At 40.4% G+C, this 24,220-nt stretch overlaps 1 protein-coding gene across 4 annotated transcripts in view; it reads right to left on the bottom strand.

Moving 5' to 3' along the window:
- LOC148038101 (blue-light photoreceptor PHR2-like) overlaps window positions 1-21,817 on the bottom strand; it is a 31,461-nt gene extending 9,644 nt beyond the window's left edge. The window contains exons 1-4 of one of the 4 annotated variants that reach the window (XM_087668918.1): window positions 20,622-21,817; window positions 20,218-20,334; window positions 19,920-20,012; window positions 18,855-19,108 (exon numbers count right to left, since the gene is read on the bottom strand). In XM_087668918.1, the coding sequence (XP_087525044.1) occupies window positions 18,855-19,108; window positions 19,920-20,012; window positions 20,218-20,334; window positions 20,622-21,734 (1,577 nt within the window). In that variant the 5' untranslated portion in view covers window positions 21,735-21,817. The remainder of the gene's footprint in view (window positions 1-18,854; window positions 19,109-19,919; window positions 20,013-20,217; window positions 20,335-20,621) is intronic. The other 3 variants (XM_087668926.1, XM_087668941.1, XM_087668934.1) reach the window with 3 other exon arrangements.
- Between the last annotated feature and the right edge of the window lie 2,403 nt (window positions 21,818-24,220).

Here is a 24,220-nt window from a genome sequence, read left to right as displayed (position 1 = left end):
TCCACCTCCACCCACACCGGACATTCGCGTTGAAGCAGACGCTGGAAGTCGGCCATGGGGCGCCATGGCACAACATGGACCAAGCGGCGATCAAAGAATAGCGGCAACTTGGACAGGAGCTCAGCGCGATGCGTTTCCGATTTCAGCAGGACCTCATAAAACCCGCGAGGTCCAAGGAAGATCTCCTCAACAGATTCCCCTTGCAATAGATGGTGCAACCACTGGCGAATATGCGAAAGTACTGGGATCCTGCCAGTGAAGAAAAGTATAACTGCACGGTCATAGAACACCGAGAAGGATTGCAAGACTGATTTGGGGTCCACCGTGGCTTCCAACACATCATCCGTTCCCGCAACAGAAAAAGATTCGGTATTATGCTGGACATAATCGCCGAGCAGAGTATTGGCGAAGTCCAACAAATGCTCCCAGTCAATTTCCTACGAATCCACAGGATCAGAGGCCACTTGCGCATAGGAGCGTTCCGAAGGACTCATTGGCTCATTAGGCGTATGCTTGGAGAGTTTGCCTGCAGGCGGCTGTTCAGAACTCGGCGGCAACTCCTCCGTGCATGGCACCATATCTTCCGGCTCCTCTGCATCGGAATCAGGGCCAAGGGCTGCCACCGTCCGGTCAAGAAAATCCAAATCCAGGCCAGCCATACTGCTGTCGTCACACGCGTCCTGGCAAAGGGCGAGCTAGGTTAGGTGAGGTCGATCCTGCGCAGGGACGGTTTGCTGGTCCCCAGCTTCGCTCAGGATCCAGTCAAGCCTGCGCTGCCCTGGAGGAAGGTGCCAGGCGGCACGCAGGGCAGGCTGGCGAAGAAATCACAGGGCAGGGCGGCGCAGCACGCAGGCGGGTCAAAGACGAAAGGCGCGCAGGGGGGCGACGAAGGGGCGCAGGGGGTAGCGACAGGCGAGAGGGCAGGGTGGCGCGCAGGGCGGCACCAAGCCTGCAGGTCAGAGGGGCGGCGGCCGGAAGGGCAAACGGGCGCAGGAGGGCAGACGGGCGCAGGAGGGCCAGACGGGAGCACGCAGGGCCAGACGGGCGCAGGAGGGCCAGACGGACTCGCAGTCGCAGGGTCAGACGGACTCGCAGGGCCCAGGAGGAAGCGGAGGGCGGAACGGGACAGGTCAGACAACCTTCTGCAGGTCGACAGACACAGGCGGCGCCAGCACGAACGAGCTCCCCACCATCGCTCTCTCTCTCTCTCTCTCTCTCTCTCTCTCTCTCTCTCTCTCTCTCTCTCTCTCTCTCTCTCTCTCTCTCTCTCTCTCTCCTGTCTCTTTCTCTCTCTCTCTCCTCTCTATGTTCACTCTCTCAGTCTTGGTCCCACGCTTCTGCATCGCTGCACTCTGACACTCTCTCCTGCAGATTACCTACATGTGCAGGCAGCATGCTCAACTCTCATCATGTTTGTGTGCAACCAGCAAGATCAATAATCAGCCTATGTATTGTGCAAAACTAGGGCAGCGTGTGCAGAAATTCAGATTGAGGGCATTATGCTCAGCATGTGCAACAGCAGCCCATGTGTGGAGCACTATGCTCACTGCTAAGTGCTCAGCCTTGTTCACCCCCCCCCCTCTCTCTCTCTCTCTCTCTCTCTCTCTCTCTCTCTCTCTCGTGCTGATGTGTTGAGTGCTCTGCAGCCTACACAAGCCATCTCTCTGTTTTTCAAGTCACCTTGGTTCGAAAGCAAGGAAAAGAATGGCAATTCGTCATTGAGCTGAAAGCATTGAAAAATGAACAGCCTACTATGCAGTGCAAATATTGTTTCCACACATGGAATGGTAGCCCCACCTGTATTCATGCCCACATCTTGGGGCTGAAGGGATTTGGGGTTGATAAATGCTCTGGTGCACCCCAAGATGTAAAAGATGCAGTTTGCAAATTGCATGTAAGTGCTCTCACAAGTTCACATGATGCATTGGATACAAAGGTTTCCAATTTGGGAGATATATCATGAAGTGCTAGTGGCAATGTGGCTGCTTGTTCCTCTAGAGTTAGTAATGCTCATAGAGTGATGCCTAGAAAGTGCAAATCTAATGCTAAGGAAGGCTCCTTGTTTCAAAGTTGGGACATGCAAGTAAAGAAAGAGGCAGCAATTGACCTTTGTTGGTTCTTCTATGCAAAGGGCATTCATTGTTAGAAGATGAGGAATCCTTACGTCTTGGACATGGTGAGGGCAATTGAAAATGTTGACCCAAGCTTCAAGGCCCTTTCATAACATCACTTGCACACTAAAGACTTACATGATCAAGTCAAATGTGAGCAAAGAGATTTGCTTGATCTCAAAGAGAAGTGGAAAAAGTGTGGTTGCAACATTATTTGTGATGAATGGTTTGATGCACGTCGTCGACCCATTATCAATGTAATAGTTTCATGCATGTTTGGTTCCACTTTCTTACGATCAATTGATACAAGTCAAGAGAGTATGTGTTTGAAATTCTTAAGGATGTCATTCTTGATGTGGGACCTCAAAACGTAGTCTAAGTGTGCATGGACAATGGAGCCATTTGTGTTCATGTTGGTCAGCTCGCTAAGCAAGAGTGGTCAACCATTTTTTACACCTATTACACATCCCGTTGTCTCGATTTGTTCTTTGATGATATTGGAGAACTTTTTTGGGTTAAGTTGGCTTTGAAGAAGCTATGAAAGTGGTGACATTTGTCAAGCGTAAAAACACAGTTCTTTCTTTACATAGAAAGTTCAATTCAAAAGAATTACTTAAACCAGCACAAAGTCGATTTGCATATGTGTTTATTCTTTTAGCAAACATGTTGGATGATGGAGTCTTCTATGGATTGTGCTACATGGTTCTTAGAGTACTACTGAAAGAAAGTGAGTAGAACTATCAAGGCTTTGGAGGTTTCATCCATTGTCTTGGTTCTTCATTTTGGGTCAATGCCAAGATGATTGTGAAGCTATGAGCTCCAATTTTAAAGAATTGCATCTTACTAATAGAGAGGGTGGCACCATGGGGTTGGTGTTGTTGAGCTAAAACGCGCTTTTACAGCTGATTAGAATTTTTAAAAACCCCAAACACACAAAATTAATGAAAAACACAAATTTGGTACATGATTCAAGAGAGTTTCAATGGTCCCCCAAAACTTTGATTTTTTTGGGCACCCTTCAACATCTATAGATAGACAAGCTACCCATCGTTTAGCCTTATCCTTTTGTGCAGGTTTCTCACTCTACTGTAAAGATTTCAGCCATCAGCCACCTACCATCTCCTGTCCAACCATCACCGACTGCAGCCCATCACTATCCAGCCCTAGGCAGCCTATTTTTTAGCCATTGCCTTACTGTTTGGAGGTCTCCATCTGTTATGTCATTATAGCACCTGATTAGCCTGCGTTTTCAACATCTAGTACCAAGCGACAAGTTGTTGCCATCTCTCCCACTGGGCGACTGCGATAGTACCTGCGCTTTTACTATCCAATAGGCCATCTACATTAGCAAGTACCTCTCTTGTTGTCGCCTCAGTTCCTTGACACTCTAGTGATCAACGTTTGGTGTTTCCCACACCAACACATCTATGCCAAGCAACAAGCTGCTACCATCTCTCCTAGAGGGCTATTGCTGTAGTACCTATGTTTTTGCTGTCCACATACCGTCTACATTAGCAAACACCTCTCTTGTTGTCCCCTAAGTTCCCTAACACTTTGATGAACAGTGTTTCGTGTTTCACGAACTCTGACATTTTGACTAGTTGTCACAGCACTGGAATTCATCTCCAATGGATGTCACTCTCCAATACTGCATTGCTCTGCCCTTGGGCATTCTATATACTCTTACATTCATTTGTAGCATCCATTCACATCAGAGTTTCTTCTCTTTGCGTTTGTCTCTATGTTTGAGTTTTTTGCGTTTTGCATTTTGTGTTTAGGGTTTAAGTTTTGCTTGTCTCTGTGTCCAAGTCTTTGTGTTTCAGACTTGGTCATGCATGTTGTGTTGCAAACCCTAGCATTTCTTCATAGGTGTATGAGCTCATTGATCGCATGATAGAAAAGATTGAAAGCCTTGAAGGCATTAATGCTTCAAAGCTACAACAAGTCAAGGCACTTTGTGTAGGGCCTAGGCCAATGGAACATGATGCACTCTCCATTGCATGTTGCTACTTTGGTGCTCCATCCTATTTGGAGTGCAAATAATTCTGACACTGACAAGGCGGTGGATAAAGGCTCGATGGATGTGGTTGAGCGTGTTACAAACTATGATGTATATGCTCAAGGGAAGTTTTATGATGAACAAGGAAAGGATAAGTTTAAGTCAACCTTCAAGTGCATGTGCATGTTTTATTGCAAAGGATGAAAAGAGGATGCAATGATGCATCAAGGTGTAAAATGGTGGAAACTTTTTGGACAAATACACCAATGTGTAGCGTTTGACACTTAAGATATTGCCTCAAGGCACTAGTGCTTAACCATGTGAGAGAAATTAGAGCATTTTTTCTCTCATTCATACAAAGAAAAGGAACCAACTTAAGCCAAAGAATACAAAGAAGCTTGCTTTTATACACACCAATTTGCATCTCACCAACAAGTTGAAAAAAAGGGGATTTAAGAAAGTAAAAGTGACCTTGGAAATGCTAAACAAGGAAAAAGATTATGACACGCTGCTTGCATTGCAAGAAATGAGAGGGAAAGATGATGAAAATTCAGCTCTTGTGACATAGATGCATCCAGTGCTAGTATCTCTAATGTGCCAAAAGATGCAGTGGAGAATAAGGATGAGAAAAATGATGAACTTCAGTCCAAAGATGAAAATGAGTCACCTTGAGTTGCACAAGTTTACAATCTTGAGTCTTAACCCTTGACTCTTCAATCTCTTGAGTTGTCTAGAGTCTAGAGTCTAGAGTACTATGATGTATTATGAGTCATGAGATTTTGTGACCTTAGTGGGCTGACTGTAATTTGTGAGCCATGAGTCATGACATTTTGTGATCTTAGTGGGCTGATTATAATCTCATTCCCCTTGTCAAATTTCAATGTCTTTTATGCTTATTTTTCAAAGTGTAAGCTTTTTTAAAATGTTTGCAATTCATATTAAGGTTCAAACTATTATTGTTATATTTTTCTAGTGTTTATCTTAAAAATTAGGGCAACATATGATCCAGCCGAAGGGTCAGAATCATATTTGAATCACACTTTCATACCTATACACATATGGAAGTATGAAACATATGTTATCAACTATGCATAAAGAATCAATCGAACATAAAATAACTAATCCCCACGAATTCACACTGAAAAAAGAAACGCACGATCCACTAAAACACAACTAGACCCACACAAGACTGAGTAATTTGCTAACAAGTGCACATACCAAATCTACGTAAAATTCTCAATATTGTACCTTGCCCTCATTTGCTTGCTCATTACTTTTCTTTGGGTTGCACATATACAATTCTAGTAAGAGATCTTCCACCTTGCGGTGATCTATGTCTCTAGGTTAAGCACTCAAATGGCATACACCCTACAATTACCAAGAAATAACATTCGCCTTATCCAATGCCTACACATATACTAACCACCACATGCTTTGGCCTTGAACTTTGGCAAATAAAGGACACCACCATCCTAATATACAACTTGAAAAGAATAACATTGAACAAATGAAGCACTAAAACGGTGGCACTTATGGCTGCAAAGTTCATTGCAGAATTTACTATTAAGTTGAATTAAATGCTTGTTACAATGTGGTTTATTGCCCTTTGGCCTTTTGAAAGCTCGTTTCATGGTTCCCTTGCCGAGACATCGCAATCTTTCTAAAGGAGGTGAGCCTGCGATCATCTCAAGGAGCAAACACATGTATTTTAGCTTGCTGTAATTCAGTAACAGCAAAGTTTTTACTCGCCAATGACATTGTACAGCAAGGGACAAATATTAAAAGATAAAACACAACCATGGTAATAGGAGTGAGAAATAGGAATCCCCTCTTGAAAGGCACTCAACACATTGTTTTGAGTCATTGAATACTTAAAATGCTTCAGGACAGCAAGCAACAATTGTGACTGGTGAGCATGCAGCTCAACCAGATGCAACTCCAAAAGTTCAAGGCACTCAAGAAGCAAATGCACTATTCAAGGCACAATTGGCAAGTGTTGTTATGAAGTTGCAGCACTTAATTTAGCAACCTCAATTTGCTGAATTATTGCAGTCAATCCCCGATGTTAAAGGAAAAGAGGTTGCCTCACATTCTAAACAGCCAAGTGAGGCTCAAGGGCAATCTTTCAACCAGAAGTATTGCATACACCAGCACCTAAATGCCAAGTTGTCATAACACAACAAAAAAGGAATTTGTATCCTTTTTATTATTTTGCATGCTTAATTTATTATGAAATTTGTTTCCTCTACAATTACTAGATATAAAGAATGGTGCATTAGAGCTGGCCACTAATGAGTGGTCACAAGTTATGGTGAAACCAAGCAATGGGTTCAGAAAACACAGTACACACTTCTATTAAATTTATTTATCCTTGTGTGTGAGCACACATTATTGTGTATAAAAGTGTGTCAAAGGTGTGAACACCTTTTACATCACTTAGCATTAAATAAGGGTCAAAGGGTTAGCCATTGCTATAGCTCCTTCAACATTGAAAAGGATGGAAGCTTCCTACTACCTACCTACCTACCTACCTCAACTCCACTCACGCCACCTTTGATGCCAGCAGCTTGATAGCTACAAGCACTCTCAATACAGATGTTTACACACCAACGGCAACAAAACAGCAACAACAACAGGAGGAGGAGAAGGAAATGCAATGCTCAAAAAGCCTCTACCTCTACACCTCCTCAACCTTGACAATCTATCACCACACATCTACGCCACTACATTGTTCCTCTCGAAGTGACTCCTTGACTATTGATAGACATGCCAATTGTCACATGCTAATACTGATATTTGCACACCAACAGCAATAGAACAACAACAACAACAACAAGAGGAGGAGAAAGAGCAATGCTCAAAAGCCTCTACCTCTACACCTCCTCAGCCTCGACAATCTATGGCATCGGGTGGCAATACTTTTTACAGTTGCTTTTCTTATTTACTTATATAAATATTTTATTTTTCTTTTCTTTTGTTATTGTTGCTTCTTACCCCCACAGTTCTCTTGAAATAAGCCAAGATCTTTGCATGGCCAAAAGAGGTAGCCATTGGGACAAATTGGACTAATGGTTTGTCTGAGCCTTAGGACCAATTCCATATTGAATAGACATTGAAGAATAGAATGCTAATGGTTTGGGACTATGTGCTTAGTCACTGGAGATGATGCAAGACAATGAGCCTAGCCAAGATAGAAGATGCACATGTGAGGATGCTCACGGATTAAAAGTCACCGTTACTGAGCCACATTACACTTTTTGATGTGGTCACAATGATAAAAGTTACTCAGAACAACTTGAGGAATGTAGGGGTCACTATCCCTAAATTTCAGGGAGTTACTAATTTTGGACCCCGGAATCTGTTCGCGTCATTATCTTCGTTTTTGCACGAGGATTAATTTTTTGGTCTGTGCCAAGGTCAAATTTTGCACCAATCATGGAGAATTTTAGACCAAAAGGTTTAAACGAGAAAATTGTTACATGTATGCCATGTGGCACAAATTCCCAAAAGAGAAAGAGAGAGCATTAAAAAAAAACGTAATAGGCATACGGGACAAACGGGAGAATGAAGTTTTGAGGAGCTGAGGGCAGATTGCAAAAATTAGCCATGGAGAGTACTTCTACGTCTCTGACTCAAGTACGGAGGTAGAGCTTGCTCCCTTTGATTAAGTCTCTCTCTATTCTCAGAGGAAATGCTTCGCATGATGGGCTAATTCCATCGAAGGTACAATTCTGTGTTTTCTTTGAAATTCTTCACATGAATCATTGAGTATTAGTCACAAAAAATGCAGGACACGCTGGACAGTAAGAACAGTGAATTCAAAGATCTGAAGACTGTAATTCTGCACACAAATCATTGAGTTTTGGTCACATGCTGAACAGTAAGAATAGTGAATTCTGCACATGCTGGACGATAAGAACAGTGTGCTGGACAATAAGAACAATGAATTCTAGACATGCTGGATATCAAGAACAGTAAATTCAGAGATCTGTAGACTGCAATTCTGCACAAGAATCATTGAGTTTTGGTCACAGAAAATGCTTTCCTAAAAGGGATGTTGACCTGGACATGCTATAATGTTCTTATGCAGCTGGGATTTACTCAGAAGAGATGAAAACCAACTGTTCACAGGTTATGTATTTTGAAACATTATCATTTTTGTAATTTTTCATCTTTTAATTGATAAAGAAATACTGAAAGGGACGCCGGCCTTCGGGGCCAATCTAGTAATGAGCGCGGGAGTGAGGTCTCTGCTTATGTGTGTGTGTGTAAAGACCAGGTGTTAATCGAAGGAACTACTGCTTTATGTGAGTCATAGGCCCCTCGCTCAACACCAGATTGGCCCCAAAGACTAGAGCCCCTCTCGATATTTCTTTATAAATTAAAAGATGAAAATTTACAAAAAATGATAATGTTCGAAAATACATAACTTGTTAACAGTTGGTTTTCATCTCTTCTGAGTAAATCCCAGCTGCATAAGAACAGTACAGCATGTCCAGATCAACATCCCTTTCAAGAAAGCATTTTCTGTGACCAAAACTCGATGATTCCTGTGTAGAATTACAGTCTGCAAATCTCTGAATTCACTATTCTTGCTATCTAGCAAGTCCAAAATTCATTGTTTTTACTGTCCAGCACACTATTCTTACTGTCTAGCATGTGCAGAATTCATTGTTCTTACTGTTCAACATGTGACCAAAACTTAATGATTTGTGTGTAGAATTACAATCTGCATATCTCTAAATTCACTATTCTTACTGTCTAGCATGTCCTGTATTTTCTACGACTAATACTCAATGATTCATGTGAAGAATTTCAAAGAAAACACAGAATTGTGACTTCAATGGAATCAGCCCATCATGCGAAGCATTTCCTCTGAGAATAGAGAGAGACTTGATCAAAGGGAGCAAGCTCTACCTCCATACTTGAGTCAGAGACATAGAAGTACTCTCCATGGCTGATTTTTGCAATCTACCCTCAACTCCTCAAAACTTCATTCTTCCATCTGCCCCCTATGCCTATTACGTTTTTTTTTAATGCTCTCTCCCTCTCTTTTGGGAATTTATGCCACATGGCATACATGTAACAATTTTCTCGTTTAAACCTTCTGGTCTAAAATTCTCCATGATCGGTGCAAAATTTGACCTCGGCACAGACCAAAGAATTAATCCTTGTGCAAAAACGAAGATAATGATGTGAACAAATTCTAGGGTCCAAAAATAGTAACTCCCTAAATTTTAGCGATGGTGACCCCTACATTCCTCAAGTTGTTCTGAGCAACTTTTATCATTGTGACCACATCAAAAAGTGTAATGTAGCTCAGTTACAGTGACTTTTATTTCGTTAGCATTCTCACATGTGCATCTTCTGTCTAGGCCAAGCTCATTGTCCTACACCATCTCCGATGGCTAAGCACATAGTCCCAAACCACTAGCATTCTATTCTTCAGTGCCCATTCAATATGAAACCGGTCCTAAGGCTCAGACAAACCATTAGTCCAATTTGTTCCAATGGCTGTCTCTTTTGGCCAATGCAAAGATCCTGGCTTATTCCAAGAGAACTCTCGGAGTAAGAAGCAACAGTAACAAAAGAAAAGAAAAATTAAATATTAAAATAAGTAAATAAGAAAAACAACTGTAAAAAGTATCACCACCCGTTGACATCCACACATCTCTTACACTACATTGTTTCTTTAGAAGTGAGTCCTTAATCACTGATAGACCTATCGCTCGTCACATGTTATATACTATTGCATCAATTCCTCTCTGCCTCTTTAGCACCATCTCCAACAAACCCGTCTCCAACCACATCTCAATCTATTGCCAAAACACATCACCAACGTGTTTGCTAAATCGTAGTCAAGAGACAATCCACATACAATTTGGGACACTTCAATTTTTACCCAAATCTAACGAAAATTCTTCGATAAAATTTAGGGCCTTTCGCAAAAGAGCCTTGCCATATCAAATTGAGGCCTTTGGTGACATGTTCAAGATTGCATAAGCGCTCACCTTTAACGCCGCACATAAAATGACTCACCAAGTGTCCAATGCTTGGCGATACCATCACAAGCGCTTAAGACTTATCGCAATGTCCTCGATATCAATATTGACAAGGCGTTTTATCCCAATAATTTTTTTTATTAAAGGGTAAAATGGTCTCGAATGGGTTGAGAAAGAAATGGCCCCATAAGCAAACAACAAAAACCCAACCTCTCTTTCCAATAGCTCCCAAATACAGAAACAAGATTTCCTTCTCTCTTCAATCCCAATTCATATTTTCCAAACTTGCATAGGCAAGTTTGGCCAAGTAGCAACCTTGTAAATTGAATTTATTGCATTATCTAGCCCGTCAACTTATCTAGCCAAGTAGCAATCTTCTAGATTGAATTTCTTGCATTCTCTAGCCCGTCAAATTAATTTTTAAAATTTAATAATAATTTTTATGCCCAAAAAAATAATCTAGCCACTCATCAATTAAATTGGCTAGGCCAATTTACCACCCAAGTAATCGTGAGCAATCATTAGCCTAAAACTAGAATTAATTAATTGATTAATGCTAATTTCCTAGTATCACCGCTAATACTATGGTTAATTAGATATTCTAGACCAAGTTTTCACACTTAATACCACTTAGTACTTGTCATGAATAATTTATTACAGCTTTTGCATTTGGCATCAAGCAACTGATTTCTTGGGGTATTGGATCCCACATTGAGAAATAATTAACTTGGCCTCATGAAACCAGCCTTCCTTCTTGGAATGGGTGGTGATAACCTGATTTAAGAGTTAATTACAGCAATAAATAAATGCATATAAAATGAAATACACACTTTACCATAACATTCTTGGACAATAGACTCCCTGTTGACCCCAAAATTGGCGCCCCTTGCGGTATTTCTTTAGCTTTCATTTAATTGGAATGAGTACAGCTTGAGATTCTTCAATCTCCTCTTGCTAACCAATTGCTCTTGCTGTCATAAATGACCAGCAAGCCTTTTGGGTCATTTGCCCCTTGATTCACCCAAGACTTCTTCTCCAATTTGACCCTTGGCTGGCCAAATGCTGCCCCAAATCAATTCGGGATGGGCTGGCTCCTGAAATCCCTTGATAATCTTCAACTATCAGCTGCTGATTTCAGTCCCTTGAGCCTTCAATCTCTGGCACGGATCCCAAAGTGGCTGCTAAACCCTGATTTCTCCTGTAAATTAGGGTTTTACTGCAGAAATTACAAATCAGCCCACCAAAAATGACTGAAATCTCTTCCAAATGGCTGAGAATTGCTGAGAATGGATGAGCATAGGCTGAAGGAGATGAGAGAATGCTGTAAAGAGAGAAAATTTTGAGATTTGTCGCGAAGAACTGATCAAAATCAGTTGCTGCCCTGTTGTACCAACCCCAAATGGATGCACCAACAACAATAGGAGCATTAGAGACTATGATCTTCAAGAGAAAGTGCATCAATAGCAATTGTCAGCTTCCCAAGGTCAAGAATATGCAATCTCCATCACCAAAATGGTCTCCAGTGGCTAGGAAATGGCCCCAAAAGCTGGCAGCCACAATCCAGCACCTCTTCCCAACAGCTCCAAAATGAAAAAACGAGATTTTCCTCTCCCTTTAGCCCTACTTAACCTTTTCCCCACTTGCATGGGAAAGTTTTGCCAAGTGGCAGTTTTCTTAATCCATTTTCAACCATTTCCAGCCATTCATTTAATTTTCAGAATTAATTAATTCTGAAAATTAATTCAGCCCTTAATCCATGCCCAAAAAATTGACCTTGCCCATCCAAAAATTAATTGGCTAGGCCATTTGCAACCCAAAGTGATCCCATGCATTAATTGACCCTTGGACAAGCATTAATCGATTAATTAATGCCTAGTCCCTAGTGTCACCACTGACACTTAATGGCCAATTAATGGTCCTAGGGGCAAACTGACACCAAAACTCACCTAGAATCTAACAAGTGTAACTTGTTACAACTTTTGCCTTTGACACCCATCTTTTTCACAGGGTCCTTCGGCCTTCAACTGTGAAAAGTAGCTTGCACCTCACATGTGCAACACATGTGCACCTTTTAATTGTACATTTGATTAATCCTTTAATTAAATGTCAATTAAGCATAAGCAAAGCATCAAATTTTCACGTCCTCGTGACAACTCACATGTGCAAGTCACATGTGCACATTAAACTAACTTTTAATCAAATTCTAAACAAAGCCATAAAATTTCACATCCTCATGACAATTAGTCATTTTCTATGCCATGTTCTTAATTATGTGTAACCAAAGTTGCTTACAATGTTTCAAGCGGAGATATGTTACTAGAATAAGAAATAACTTAATAGGTTAATTACACTTTACAAAGATTTTTATTGACTGAAATGAGCTCTAATTCTAGTAATGTTGGCTCTTGGCATGGTGACCATTGCACCAGCAATGAAGGATTTGACATTAGACATACAGTGGACAAGTATCTATGCTCTGTGGTACAAAAGCAAGTTAGAAGTAACAAGGTCCAATGTAAGACCTCCATTAAATTGAAAGTTTACACCTTAGAATTAAGTTATATTAAAAGTTTTGCCTAATAAGCAACTCAGTTAGGACAAGTTACAAAGCAAGCCTTCAGCTTAAGTCTAGTCTAGCGAACAAGTCACTTATAATAAGTGACCAAGTCATTAATTAGCCCCTAATTAAAAACGAGATTTGATTGAGGACTAGCTAGTTACTCATTTAGAAAGCTTATCTTGGCTAATTGGGGCTTCTCCCCTCTCACTTGGGACAGCCTAAGTTTAGATAGACTCGAGAGCGATTCTTCTCTACTTTGTTGCAAAAATTCCAAGTTTCAACCATGGAATATGAGCTGAAAGCATGGATAGAGTATGGACACCAGGCAATCTTTGCTACGCTTATCATAATCTCTTGCTTTGCCATATGGCGTCAAATTGTCATAGACTAATAGCCGCAAAAATGGTACATTGGCTGCAGTTTTCTCATGACCAACACTAAACGAAGCATTTGCATAGCCAATATTAGTACCATGAGCCCCAAATACACAATGGTTAGCAAATGTATTACCAAACATGCTACTTTGTGTCCCATGCATCATACTAACAATACTATACATGGAATTTTGCATTCCACTTGCCATTACACATTGGATCTTGCATTCCATACATTGCATGTTGCATGCTAAAAGGATTTGGGCCATACATACCATAGGCAATCCTTAACCAGCCATTGCATGGAAAATAGATCCACCATCAAAGTATCCCAAGTACCATACATACTTTGCTATCCAAAATTCATTGGATTGGCACTACTGAGTTTGCCTTGCATTGGTGGTACTTGCCCCATTGACATCATTTGCTTTTGGTCATTGCCAAACTATGTGTGCACCTTGTAGCTAGGGCAACTCTTCTTTTGGAACTTCATGCTGTCTCGAAGCTCAAGAAGATGACCTTTTTGCCTTACCCTAGCTATCATTCTTCGAGGAATGAAAATTTTTAATAAATTGAGGATCTTTAGCCAATTGGGCAAAGATATCAATTGTCGTCCTCAACTCAACTTTAAACTAATCATCATAGACATCCTCTTCTTGCTGGTCATCAACATTTTGAGGCCTTGAGAGACCCGCTTCTTGGTCAAAATTTACATTCTCAACATGTTGCCCAATAAACTATAAGAACTTGTTGTTAATTTGGTTCTTATCTGGTCTTAATAACCAAAAATTCATAACAGCAATCCAAGGTCAAGCATTGCATTAGCCCCAATGTTTTGAGATCCTTGAGACTATGAAACATCATCATGGCTTGAACCAATTTCACTACACTATGAGTACATACTTGCTAGATTGCACTTAGCTGATCACAAATTCAGCAATGTGCAACAACTCTAGCTTGCAATTAGGTGCCATGAGCCCACTTGCTCAAGGTAGTTGATGTAGTTTCCCCTTCCCATTGCCTAGGAGATTCAACACAATTTATAATAACTAATAAATTCACAAATCGGAAATTTAACACTTTACCAATTAATCTTGGATAGCTGACACATGGCCGCAACAACGAGTGTCTCTTGTGGTATTTCTTTAACTTGTATTGCTCCAATTTGAAGCACGAAGAGTAATATGTTGATCTCTCTTCAAATCCCAATACAACTTGTCACAAATGAATAGCAACAACAAAAATTAATTTGCCCCTTGATTTGACTCAAGATTGGGCACTAATTGATCCTTGAGCTCTTGTATGCACACCAAGTCAGATGGTAAAAACTTCAGATCAGCTGTAATTTCTTCAATTACAGCTGGTATTCTATTGCCCCTATCTTCAATAAATGAGCACGATTCCCAAGGTGGCTCAGAAATCCTAATTCATGCTGTAAATTAGGGTTTGCCAGCATAAGATCACTACTACCCTCCATCAAGAGCTGAAAAATGTTGAGAATTACTGAGGGAATGTCAGAGGATGAGAGAGAGCTCAACCCGGAGCTGCTGGACACAGTTTAAAGACAGCATTCATCAGTTCCAACTGTCGCCAGTCTGCGCAGGTGATTCATCAGCCTGTCCACTCCAGATCAGGCTGTGTTTTCAGCTGCCAGCTGCCACCCACCCTCCTGTTCATCTACAGCAGCTGTTGCCCAGTCATCTAGGTCTGGCTTTTGCTGCCAGGCTTGATTTGGACTGCTGCCATCTGCGTTTTGGCAGCCAACAGGCCACCCTGCTGCAACCCTCTGCCTCAGCTTGATTCAGATAGATGATACTGCACTAATCTGCCCTTTCACCAGTTGATCATCAAAGAGGCTGCCTGCTGCCCATTCAGGATCCATTCGAGTATGATACACTCTAGTCACCTCTACCCTGGCCCTAGAGACACAAGTTCGATGCCCATTGGTTCTATTATCATTCATTAGCATTCAACCCTCTTCAGAATGTGTTCTTTGTGTTTTCATACACTGTTTTTGTGTTTGGCTTTCGAGAACACAAGGACGCCTTCTGAGATGTCCTCTTTCACATCGGTATTCTCAACTATTTCCCTCAAAGTCCATGACCATGACCTCCTCTTCAAAGGATTGAGGACACAAAAAAAGGAACACATGAGCTCACACCTAAAGAATGTATGGTACTCATGAGGATCAAATATGGGAAAAATGAAAATTGAACAAGCTCAAATGCTCTTAATCCACCTCACACAACACCTTCAGCATACGAATCTACGAAATAACTCTGCATCCCAAAAGATCTTGCATGGTAGTCAAAGATCCATATCAGTGCAAATCACAAACCCCCAATAGACAAAGGAGAATCTGAATTGGGAGACATGAGCTATCCAATGTCATCCATTATACTAGACACAGTGGAATGTATGTGTGGTACAAGTTTTGCAAGTGCTTTGATTTCTCCTTCTAAAACTCGGGTAATGAGTGTAACTTATCATGAAGATCTAAACTCATACCAATATGTAAATGCAAGAAGAGGTGATTATAGGAAATAGTCAAGTAATACCTCTATGTCTCATGCTTATTCTAAGTGAACTTGTGTTTGGTACTTCATCATCACAAACTTGAAATCACACTTCACAATTTCAATTCCCCACCCTTTTCACAAAATACTTCTGCTACACATACGCACTGATATAATCCACAATACACCGCACTAGGGGGTACAACACTAGTAGTCCTAGACATAAATATTCAAGGGCCGATCTCTTATATTGCCATTCATTCATACAACCATTCGCATTTAACATTTTCTTCAAATTGAGTTCCTTGTATTATTGTATGCTTTGTGTTTTTGTGTTTGCTATATTCTTTCTTTCTAGAGAATTGTGTTTTGCTCCGTCCACAAAGCATCTTCATCCACATGAGCCGTTGTCACGAGGACGTGAAATTTTAAGATGCTTTAATCTTGCCGATAACATTTGATTAAGTTATTAGTGAAATGTGCAAGGTTGTTTAGCACATGTGATGCACATAGCAGTTATTTCATGGTAACAAGCCAAGGATCCTAAGGATAAAGTGGGTGTCAAAGGCCAAAGTTATGATAATCATGCTATCTAGGCTTTTGGGATGGATTGGTGTCAATATTAACCCTAGGGCAGTTGTTTGGCCAATAAGTGTCAATGGTCATACTAGGGACTAGCATTAATTAATTAATTAATATCAATTTAGGGATCAACAAAGATTGTGGATCACTCTAGATTGAAAATGGCCTGGCCAATTTAACTATGGATAGGCATATCTAGTTTTGAGCAAGGTCAGAAATACTAAAATTAATTTTCAAGGTTATTTAATTCTAAAAATTAATCAAATGGCTAGGTAATGCTGAAAAATGTATCTAGAAGACTGTCACTTGGGCAAAATTGCCCATGAAAACTAAGAAAACGTCTTTGGTGGCTAGGTCTCAACCATTCAATTAGTTTACAACTTGGGAGAGAGAGAGGGAGCTACTAGTCCATTTTCTAATCAAAGAACAATAATTTGCTATAGAAGACAGCAATCTGGGAGCCTCAACAAGCAAAAGACAGCACTGAACACCTTCCAAGGGCTAGCAACAACATTGTTGATCCGGTGACAGCGTTTTGAAGGTACCTAGCAATAGGTGACCGCATTAAATGCAAGTTGAAATAAGCAACAAGTAAAATTTAGGGTTTTCTCACGAAGAAAATTAGATTTCTCTCTCATCTTAGCTTTTGCTCATCTCCTATAATTTCTCAATAGATCTCAACACTTCTCAACCATTCTTAGTAGATCTCAACCAAATTTGGTGGATAGCGTTGAGGATTTCTACTTGGTGGTTCCGTTTGTGCAAGTCCTAGATGAAAATCAAGGGGCGATTGGCCCAAATTACTTGATGATTGTATGTACAACAAGGGGCTTTTGGATCAACAAAGGAGATTATGGAATCTCAACTTGTACACTATCCATTAGCAATCAAAGTTAAAGAAATACCCGAAGGGGCGCCAATTTTGGGGCTAGTTAGGTGTCTATTGTTCATGATTACAGAGGCAATATGTGCATTTCAGTTTATGCTCAATTATTAATTGTTGTAACTAAGTATTTGATCAGGTTTTACCACCCTATTCAAAGAGGAAGGCTGGTTTCAACCGTCACTTGATCAGCTAGGATAGTGCAATCTTCTTTAAACTCCCTTCATCTCAATACCAAGTCCTAGAGACACGGTCAACCTAAGTCTCACTCACTCTCTCATTCCGTTGTATCAACATGGTTACATGATTCTATGTATATCATTCATCTTTATTTTTCTTCTATGTTTTTAAATTCTTTGTCACAGCATTTGCCATACGCTCTATGCTTCTCCTTGCAAACCCTATCATTTCTCAACAAAAAAGTCTAATTCAAATCAATATCATAAATGAATGCTATTCCTATGTGTAATTTAATAAATCAACTCTTTCTTTGCTACTTAAATCTAAGAATGAATGAGACTTCTACCAACTCCAATAACTCAAAAGAACAATTGTCACAAATCTCAAACCACTATGTTACATAACACAATACATCGAAACAATAGATATAACAAAATATCCTCCCTAAGATAGTCAAACTCCAAGGATACTAATCAATGCCAAGAAGCATAGAAACTCGTCCTCATGGAACAATAGGCCAAAAGATATTGCAACAACCACTAAGACAGTAGTAATGCTTAGGTCATAGTTACTAGGAGTTTTGAAATGGAAAATGGAAACCCATTTCAATGTCACCAACAAAGTTTTAAGCCCGATCCAAAATGGGAGAACGGAACCTTATGTTTATGCTAGTTTGAAGCACTACACTGCACACATACACATTACAAACTACTATGTTAGCCTTTACATACTCAATGCTTAAGTTAACAAACATCCACATTACACCCACTATTAAGTGGCTACTGGCTACCAACAAAGAAACTTTAATTCAAAACAAATGGGATCAAAATGAAAACTGGGTCATGAAAAAGACAAGACAGCCATGAGGTAAAGAGTTACCACTACCTCCATAGTTATGCAAAAGTTTGTGTGTCTCCATGCATCTTCTCTTATAATAGATGGTTGTAATGAAAATAAACAAACCACAAGCCAATCCCATAAAGAATAAAAATTGAAGGCTGGAAATGAAAGCTAAGTAACTAAAGCACACCGCCTACAGGTTGGAAGCAAAAACACACACATGAAGAATGTAAGGCCCTTCCCCCTCAAAACTGCACTAAACACTAGTTCGAAAACTCTTTTCAAGAAAACGCAACCTTGAAATGCGTTTCAAAGTTTTCAAAACATTTTTGTTACATGCTACCAAAACATTGTTTTGAGCGACTATGCTTAGGTTGCAACTAAACAAGCTTGTAATAAATATAAAATTTCATCACCCAGACTATTTTTAGAACCCAATACCACTTCAAGAGGAGAGTCATTACCTCAATCCTTGGGCCTTGCCAAACTAAAAGATATGTCATAATATCAGCCATTTAAGAGTCTAGTAGAAGATGGGGCCATTATTTAATCTTTGACTCCATCATTTTCTTGCTACCACGAGACTAGACTCCTCAAACACTCTAGGATCATTATCTTCTCCAAGTTTATTTTTTCTAAAGAAAAAAGTTTCTGAAAACACTTTCTATAAATATGCTTTGGAGAGAAGCAACAGATGCACCACAATCACAATTAGTCTTGCAAATTAAAATTTTGAGCCTACTTTAATACAAGCAAGGAATCTCATTTACTTGCAGCACATACCCTAGAAAGAAGGGAGCACCATACCTCTGTTCCCCACTGTCTAACTCTTCAAACATGCGGCGTGGTGAGAGGCAGCCCAAAGCTAGCCAAGGTGAGATTTTGCATGAGAAATTTGAACCATACAGGCTGTCAGCACAACTATCTTTTCCAGCTTTGCTGCTTGATTGTTTCATAAGTTTACTGGACTGTTTTGCATGATCAGCAGCAAAGCTCCTAAGTCTCTCCAACGCTTCTACCTCTCCACCAACCAATGAAGCCGCCACTGGATTCTGCTGGCCCTGCAATTTAAGAATAACTTTTCATCTGATAAACTAGTTCTGACCCAAAAATAAATGAAAAACCTTATCCTTAACATAATTTCAAACACCATACAATGTCACTTGCAGAAGCAGAATTCTGAATAACATGGATCAGGTTCCACAGCTTAAGATGCCAAAGCAAGATGGCTCAAAAGGATAAGTACTCATATACAATGAGAAAGTATAACACCATATGCAATTTAGGGCAAGGTTTTGTTGCATATACATATAAAGTGCATGCATGTATAAGGATGATAGAAGCTTGTCACAAGAATACCAGCTTCTCAATCATGTACAGAACTATTACTGACTGATAAAATACCTTCAGAATAAGCCCAAGTATAAACTGTATTAACAAAATTATGATGTACTTCCCCCTGCAACCATTTCCTTAAGATAAACCATAATAATCATTTCAAAACTAAGTAAAAGTCAATAGGTTCCATTGAGGATATCCAATCACATATTGATAAGCTACAAAATAAACACCGCAATCATGGCAATACTTGCATTCCAGTATCTGCAACTAAAAGCTAATTAGTTTCCAACTGCAAAAGCAAACACACAAGCCAGTACATCCCAATGGTGTATTAAGTTGGCTTTCTCATGTTTGTGCAGATGGTATAAGGATAGGCAAAATTTTGTTGGTGAAGACCGACAGTCTCCAAATTCATATTGATTTTTCAATCATGCTATTAAACACCAACTTTAAGTGACATATATCCTTAGATTGCATATCTAGAACTTCAGTGACTCTACATAAAATCTTATGTTCAAGCAATAGACTTGCCTTGCTTGTAAAATACATGGTCTGTGTCAAGAATGCACCAAGCATAAGGGACAAGACAATCCTCCATCCAGTCATTTTAGTCAACAATTTACTCTGCAATAAGCTGACATGAGAAACTTGAAATTATTGTGAATTCCAGATGAGAAATAAAACACAGAGTGTATATAAACATGGGTCCAGCCAAAGAATCAAGTAGTAAAGGCCTCCAAAAAGGCATATGAAGGACTTACAAAGAACAGAAAGAAAAAAATTGTTACAGGTAAATAATTGTCAGCCTAACATGCAAAAAGTGGCATACATTGTCCTTCTTAAGGCACGGACTGCTGAAACGGAAAGCAAAATCCAAAATCCAATTTTGTTCCTTTTCACGAAGAGCTGGAACAAAATGCTTTGAGAAATCCTGATGCTCAAAAACCTGTGGGGAAAGATAGTTTCTGTTCAAACATTCAATTTTCAAACAATCACCTAAGCACAAACCAGCTGAAAACCTCCAAATGCACGAAAAGAGAACAAGAAATATAAAGCTCAGCTCTTTACTGTAGTGTGCAGCAATAAGAATAATCAGATAAATTAAACACATGAACTAACACACTCCGGTTACCTCCCCCCTCCCCAACACAAAAAAAGAGAGACCTTTACCACACACAAAAGAACGTGAGCACTCTGAAACCTGGTGCATAACACACAATAGAGTAGTCCAACCTGTTTTTGTGCAGAGGTAGAGGGAGATTTCACACCAAGCTCCTCAAGGGTTGGCAAATCTCCTGCCTCAACTCGTCCACGAATGGGAAGTGATTTTAACTGCTTAGGAGCCTCCAGAATGTGACGAATCTTCAGGTTCTGAACCTTCTCCCGGAATGCAGCATATGTGGCAGGCATTTCTTCAAGTTTAAAAGGTAAATCATCCAAATGGAACAGAGTACTTCCCCAGAAAAACTTAACATCTACACTCTCTTCCTGGAGTGCAGCCGTAACTTTGCTCTCTGACTGCAGTTCATCATAGGAGACCTCTTGGTGAGCATAAAATGCATCTGCCCCGATACTCTTTGCTAAACTCACTAAGACTTCCTCTGGTTTACCCACGCGGATGACAAGATCTGACCCCAATTGTCTCAGCTTCTCCCTTAAATTAGAGACACTTTGCAACAGAAACTTGGCTCGATATGGGCCAGTCTTGTCGAATCCTGAAGCTGATTTCCCATAATCACGAGAATCAAATACATAGACAGGTAAAACAGATAATGACTCCTTGGAGGCTGTGAACAGAGCTTCGTTGTCATGGATTCGGAGGTCATTTCGAAACCAAACAATAGATGCTCTTCGCGCTGCCGCACCATTAGCTGGGTCTGCGGAATTATTACCCCTGTCAGGAAGCCGCTGGTAGTCCGGGAATGCAGTGCTAGCACGGGAGTTCTTGCTGCCAGTGCTGGGTGTGTAAAGTACATTGGCAACATCTACTCCAGTAGCCGCAGAGATAGCAGGCATAAGGGGCATGGGTTTGCGCTGTGAAGGGAGGGCAGTCGCAGCCTTGCCGATTGCAGCTGCGCCGCGGGCCTTGGGAAGGCAAGGATTCGGGATGATGGAAGGGGCGAGGGCGGGGCCGAAGGCAAGGGAGAGGGAGGCGAAGGCAGGAAGAGGGCGACCCGGGGTTGGCTGCTGCTCTGCCTGTTTGTCCGTAACGGAGGAAAGAGAGGACCTCGTCTCTACAGGTAAGATTCTCGGAAGGAAGGGACTCGGTTCTGCATTGGAAGATACAGAAGAGAGCTCGATATTGTGGTCCATGAGAAGCTCGAGGTCGCGAAAGGAGCTCGCCATGGCTGTTGTCCGCGCCTGCTCTTCTGAGGTGCGCTGGGCCTTCGAAAGTAGCCCACTAACATAAACGCATGTAAATGTAATAGCGGAAGACTGGCCCTCTCTACAATGCCCCTCCACCCTACCCACGGGTGGCCCCACCGTCCCTTGCTGGCGTATCATCCAGACGCGATGAATGTGGGAGTGCAGCCACGCATAAACCTATCAGACACTTCGGAAGTCAAATAGGTCAAGTTTACATCGTGTGACGTGTCTTCTAAGTTGTGTTGTGCCGGGCCTTCGAAAGTAGCCTTCTAAACATAAACTCAACTAAATGTAATAGCGGGAGACTAGCCCTCTCAATAATGCCCGTCCACCTACCCAGTGCAACCCCCACCATCCCTTGCTAGCATACCATCCATACATGATGTGTATGCAACCATGTGTAGACCTATCAGACACTTCAAAAGTCAAATAGATCAAGTTTACATTGTGTGACATGCTCTTTTTCTCTCCTGGTTAGTAGGAAATTGAGATGGATGTATCAATGATACTCAATAGTTGAAGTTGTAACAGTTTGCATTGAGAATTTGTTTTGTGTGGTTGGGTAACAATGAGACCACGTATTTGTTTATGTCTTTGTTCGCAAGACATGGTTGGCATTTGTAATATTTCCACGTAATAAAAGTTAGTTGGTTAGTTCGAAAGTTAGTTAGTCAATTAATAAGTTAGTAAGATTACTAACTAAAGATTAACTAAAGTAAAAACTAACTAGCATTAATAGCTAATAATTTTTATTCAATTAAAAATATATTTTAAAATTCGAGAGTCGTAAATCCGATATTTTTATCGGATTGATAAGGACCATAGCCACCCTTCACAAAAAGTACAATGTAAACGGGACTTATGAGCCATATTAATCACTAGTATGAATGTGTATAGTTTGGATGGTCCAAAAATATTAGATTTTTGGGCAAAATAAATCAATAGTATATTTTAGATATTATCTTTAAAAGATAGAGCTGAAAGTCATTTAAAAGAAAAGACAAGTAATGTTTTAGTTAGTTTTAAAGATTTTATAAAAAGAAAAATAAAGAAAAGTGAATGGCGAAATCGCACCCACCGCGATCACAATCTACAGGCAATAGACAACACTTCGAACAGGGAAAGGAAGAATGAGTGATCCGAAAGCTTTCCAACCAAGCAACTTGGGGTTTTACCCCCCCTTTTTGGAGTCAATGCAACCATCAAATTTATGATTTGAGCATCAGATCACTAAGTTTTCTAAGAGCCCCTCCACTCTTGTTCTCAGTCTTATCCTCTCCTCTCTAATTCATTATAAATATGAGGCATGGGGAGGCACAAGGGAGCATAAGGAGACCCCGAAAGGTTGCAAGAGAGAGGGAGAGAGAGAGTATACCCCTCCAAGAGACTGTGAGAGAGAACTTGAGAGAGAGAGAGAGAGAGAGAGAGAGAAGAGTTACCCCGAGAGACTACACAATTTCCCTCTATCTCGATCCTCGATTTAACCATCTTCTCTTACACTCTCCCATCTCGAATCTATTCCACCTTCTTAATCTCTTGAGTCTATTTGCGAACGATAGTCTCCAAGTGAAGAATGTCGCGTGCGAATGACAATCCTACAACCAGCAACAAAGCTTCGGGCGAAGGCATCGCTATCAATCCGATTGCGGCATCGATCGTAAGTAATGTAGTTTCAAATTGATAGATGCTTGTTTTAATGCTCGCAATAGATACATTAGGCTCCGTACCTTGTGGTGCTAAAATAGGTCATTGAAAATGATAAATCGCATCTCAAATATTCAAAGATGAAGTTTGTGAAGTGATTGTATCAAAGGGAGTTAAATTGCACCTAGTTGCTATGTGATGAATCCATGTATAGCATAAGCAACATATGGGACACTAAAGTATTAAGCATTGATGGGTCTTTTATTAATCTTTACTGAGGATAATATTGTTTAAGGTTCACAAATGCATATAGACGGTATATACATGGGAGAGATTATGTAAACTTTACATCGATGACATGTGACTCCTTGCCTTAGGAGAAAGGAATATAAAGCCAAGATAAAACGTTGCATAGTAGGGAAATGCTAAAATATAATTATCACATAGACAAGAGGCATAAATGCTATTGCTAGATTGATTAATTTTGCATTGGAATGATAGGACTTACGTCATGTATAGTATTGAAACCTTTAGCATATGCCTTAGGCTAAATGAGGGAATATTAAGTAAATTCTACTCTTTGGCCCCAAGGGGGAGAGTGAATATGCGATGGAATTATTGATGCGTCTATTATTGTATTGTTTGGAACAAATACAATTAGTTTTGTTGGTTGATTGAACAACACCCTCTATATGTTTTTCTTTCAATCAAGGGATTGTTGCATTGTGATTTGGATAAATATTCCAAGGCTTGTGTTGATGGCAAATGCATGGCAGGGGTTTGTAATGACAAGTTACCATGGGAATAAAGGAATGTTTTTT

This window comes from Lygodium microphyllum, chromosome 3 (genome assembly GCF_053477565.2).
Source record: "Lygodium microphyllum isolate KBCC chromosome 3, Lygodium_microphyllum_v1.1.10, whole genome shotgun sequence".
In the NCBI taxonomy this organism is placed as follows: Eukaryota; Viridiplantae; Streptophyta; class Polypodiopsida; order Schizaeales; family Lygodiaceae; genus Lygodium; species Lygodium microphyllum.
The sequence above is the reverse complement of the archived record's forward strand: the minus strand, read 5'-3'. Positions and strand labels throughout refer to the sequence as shown.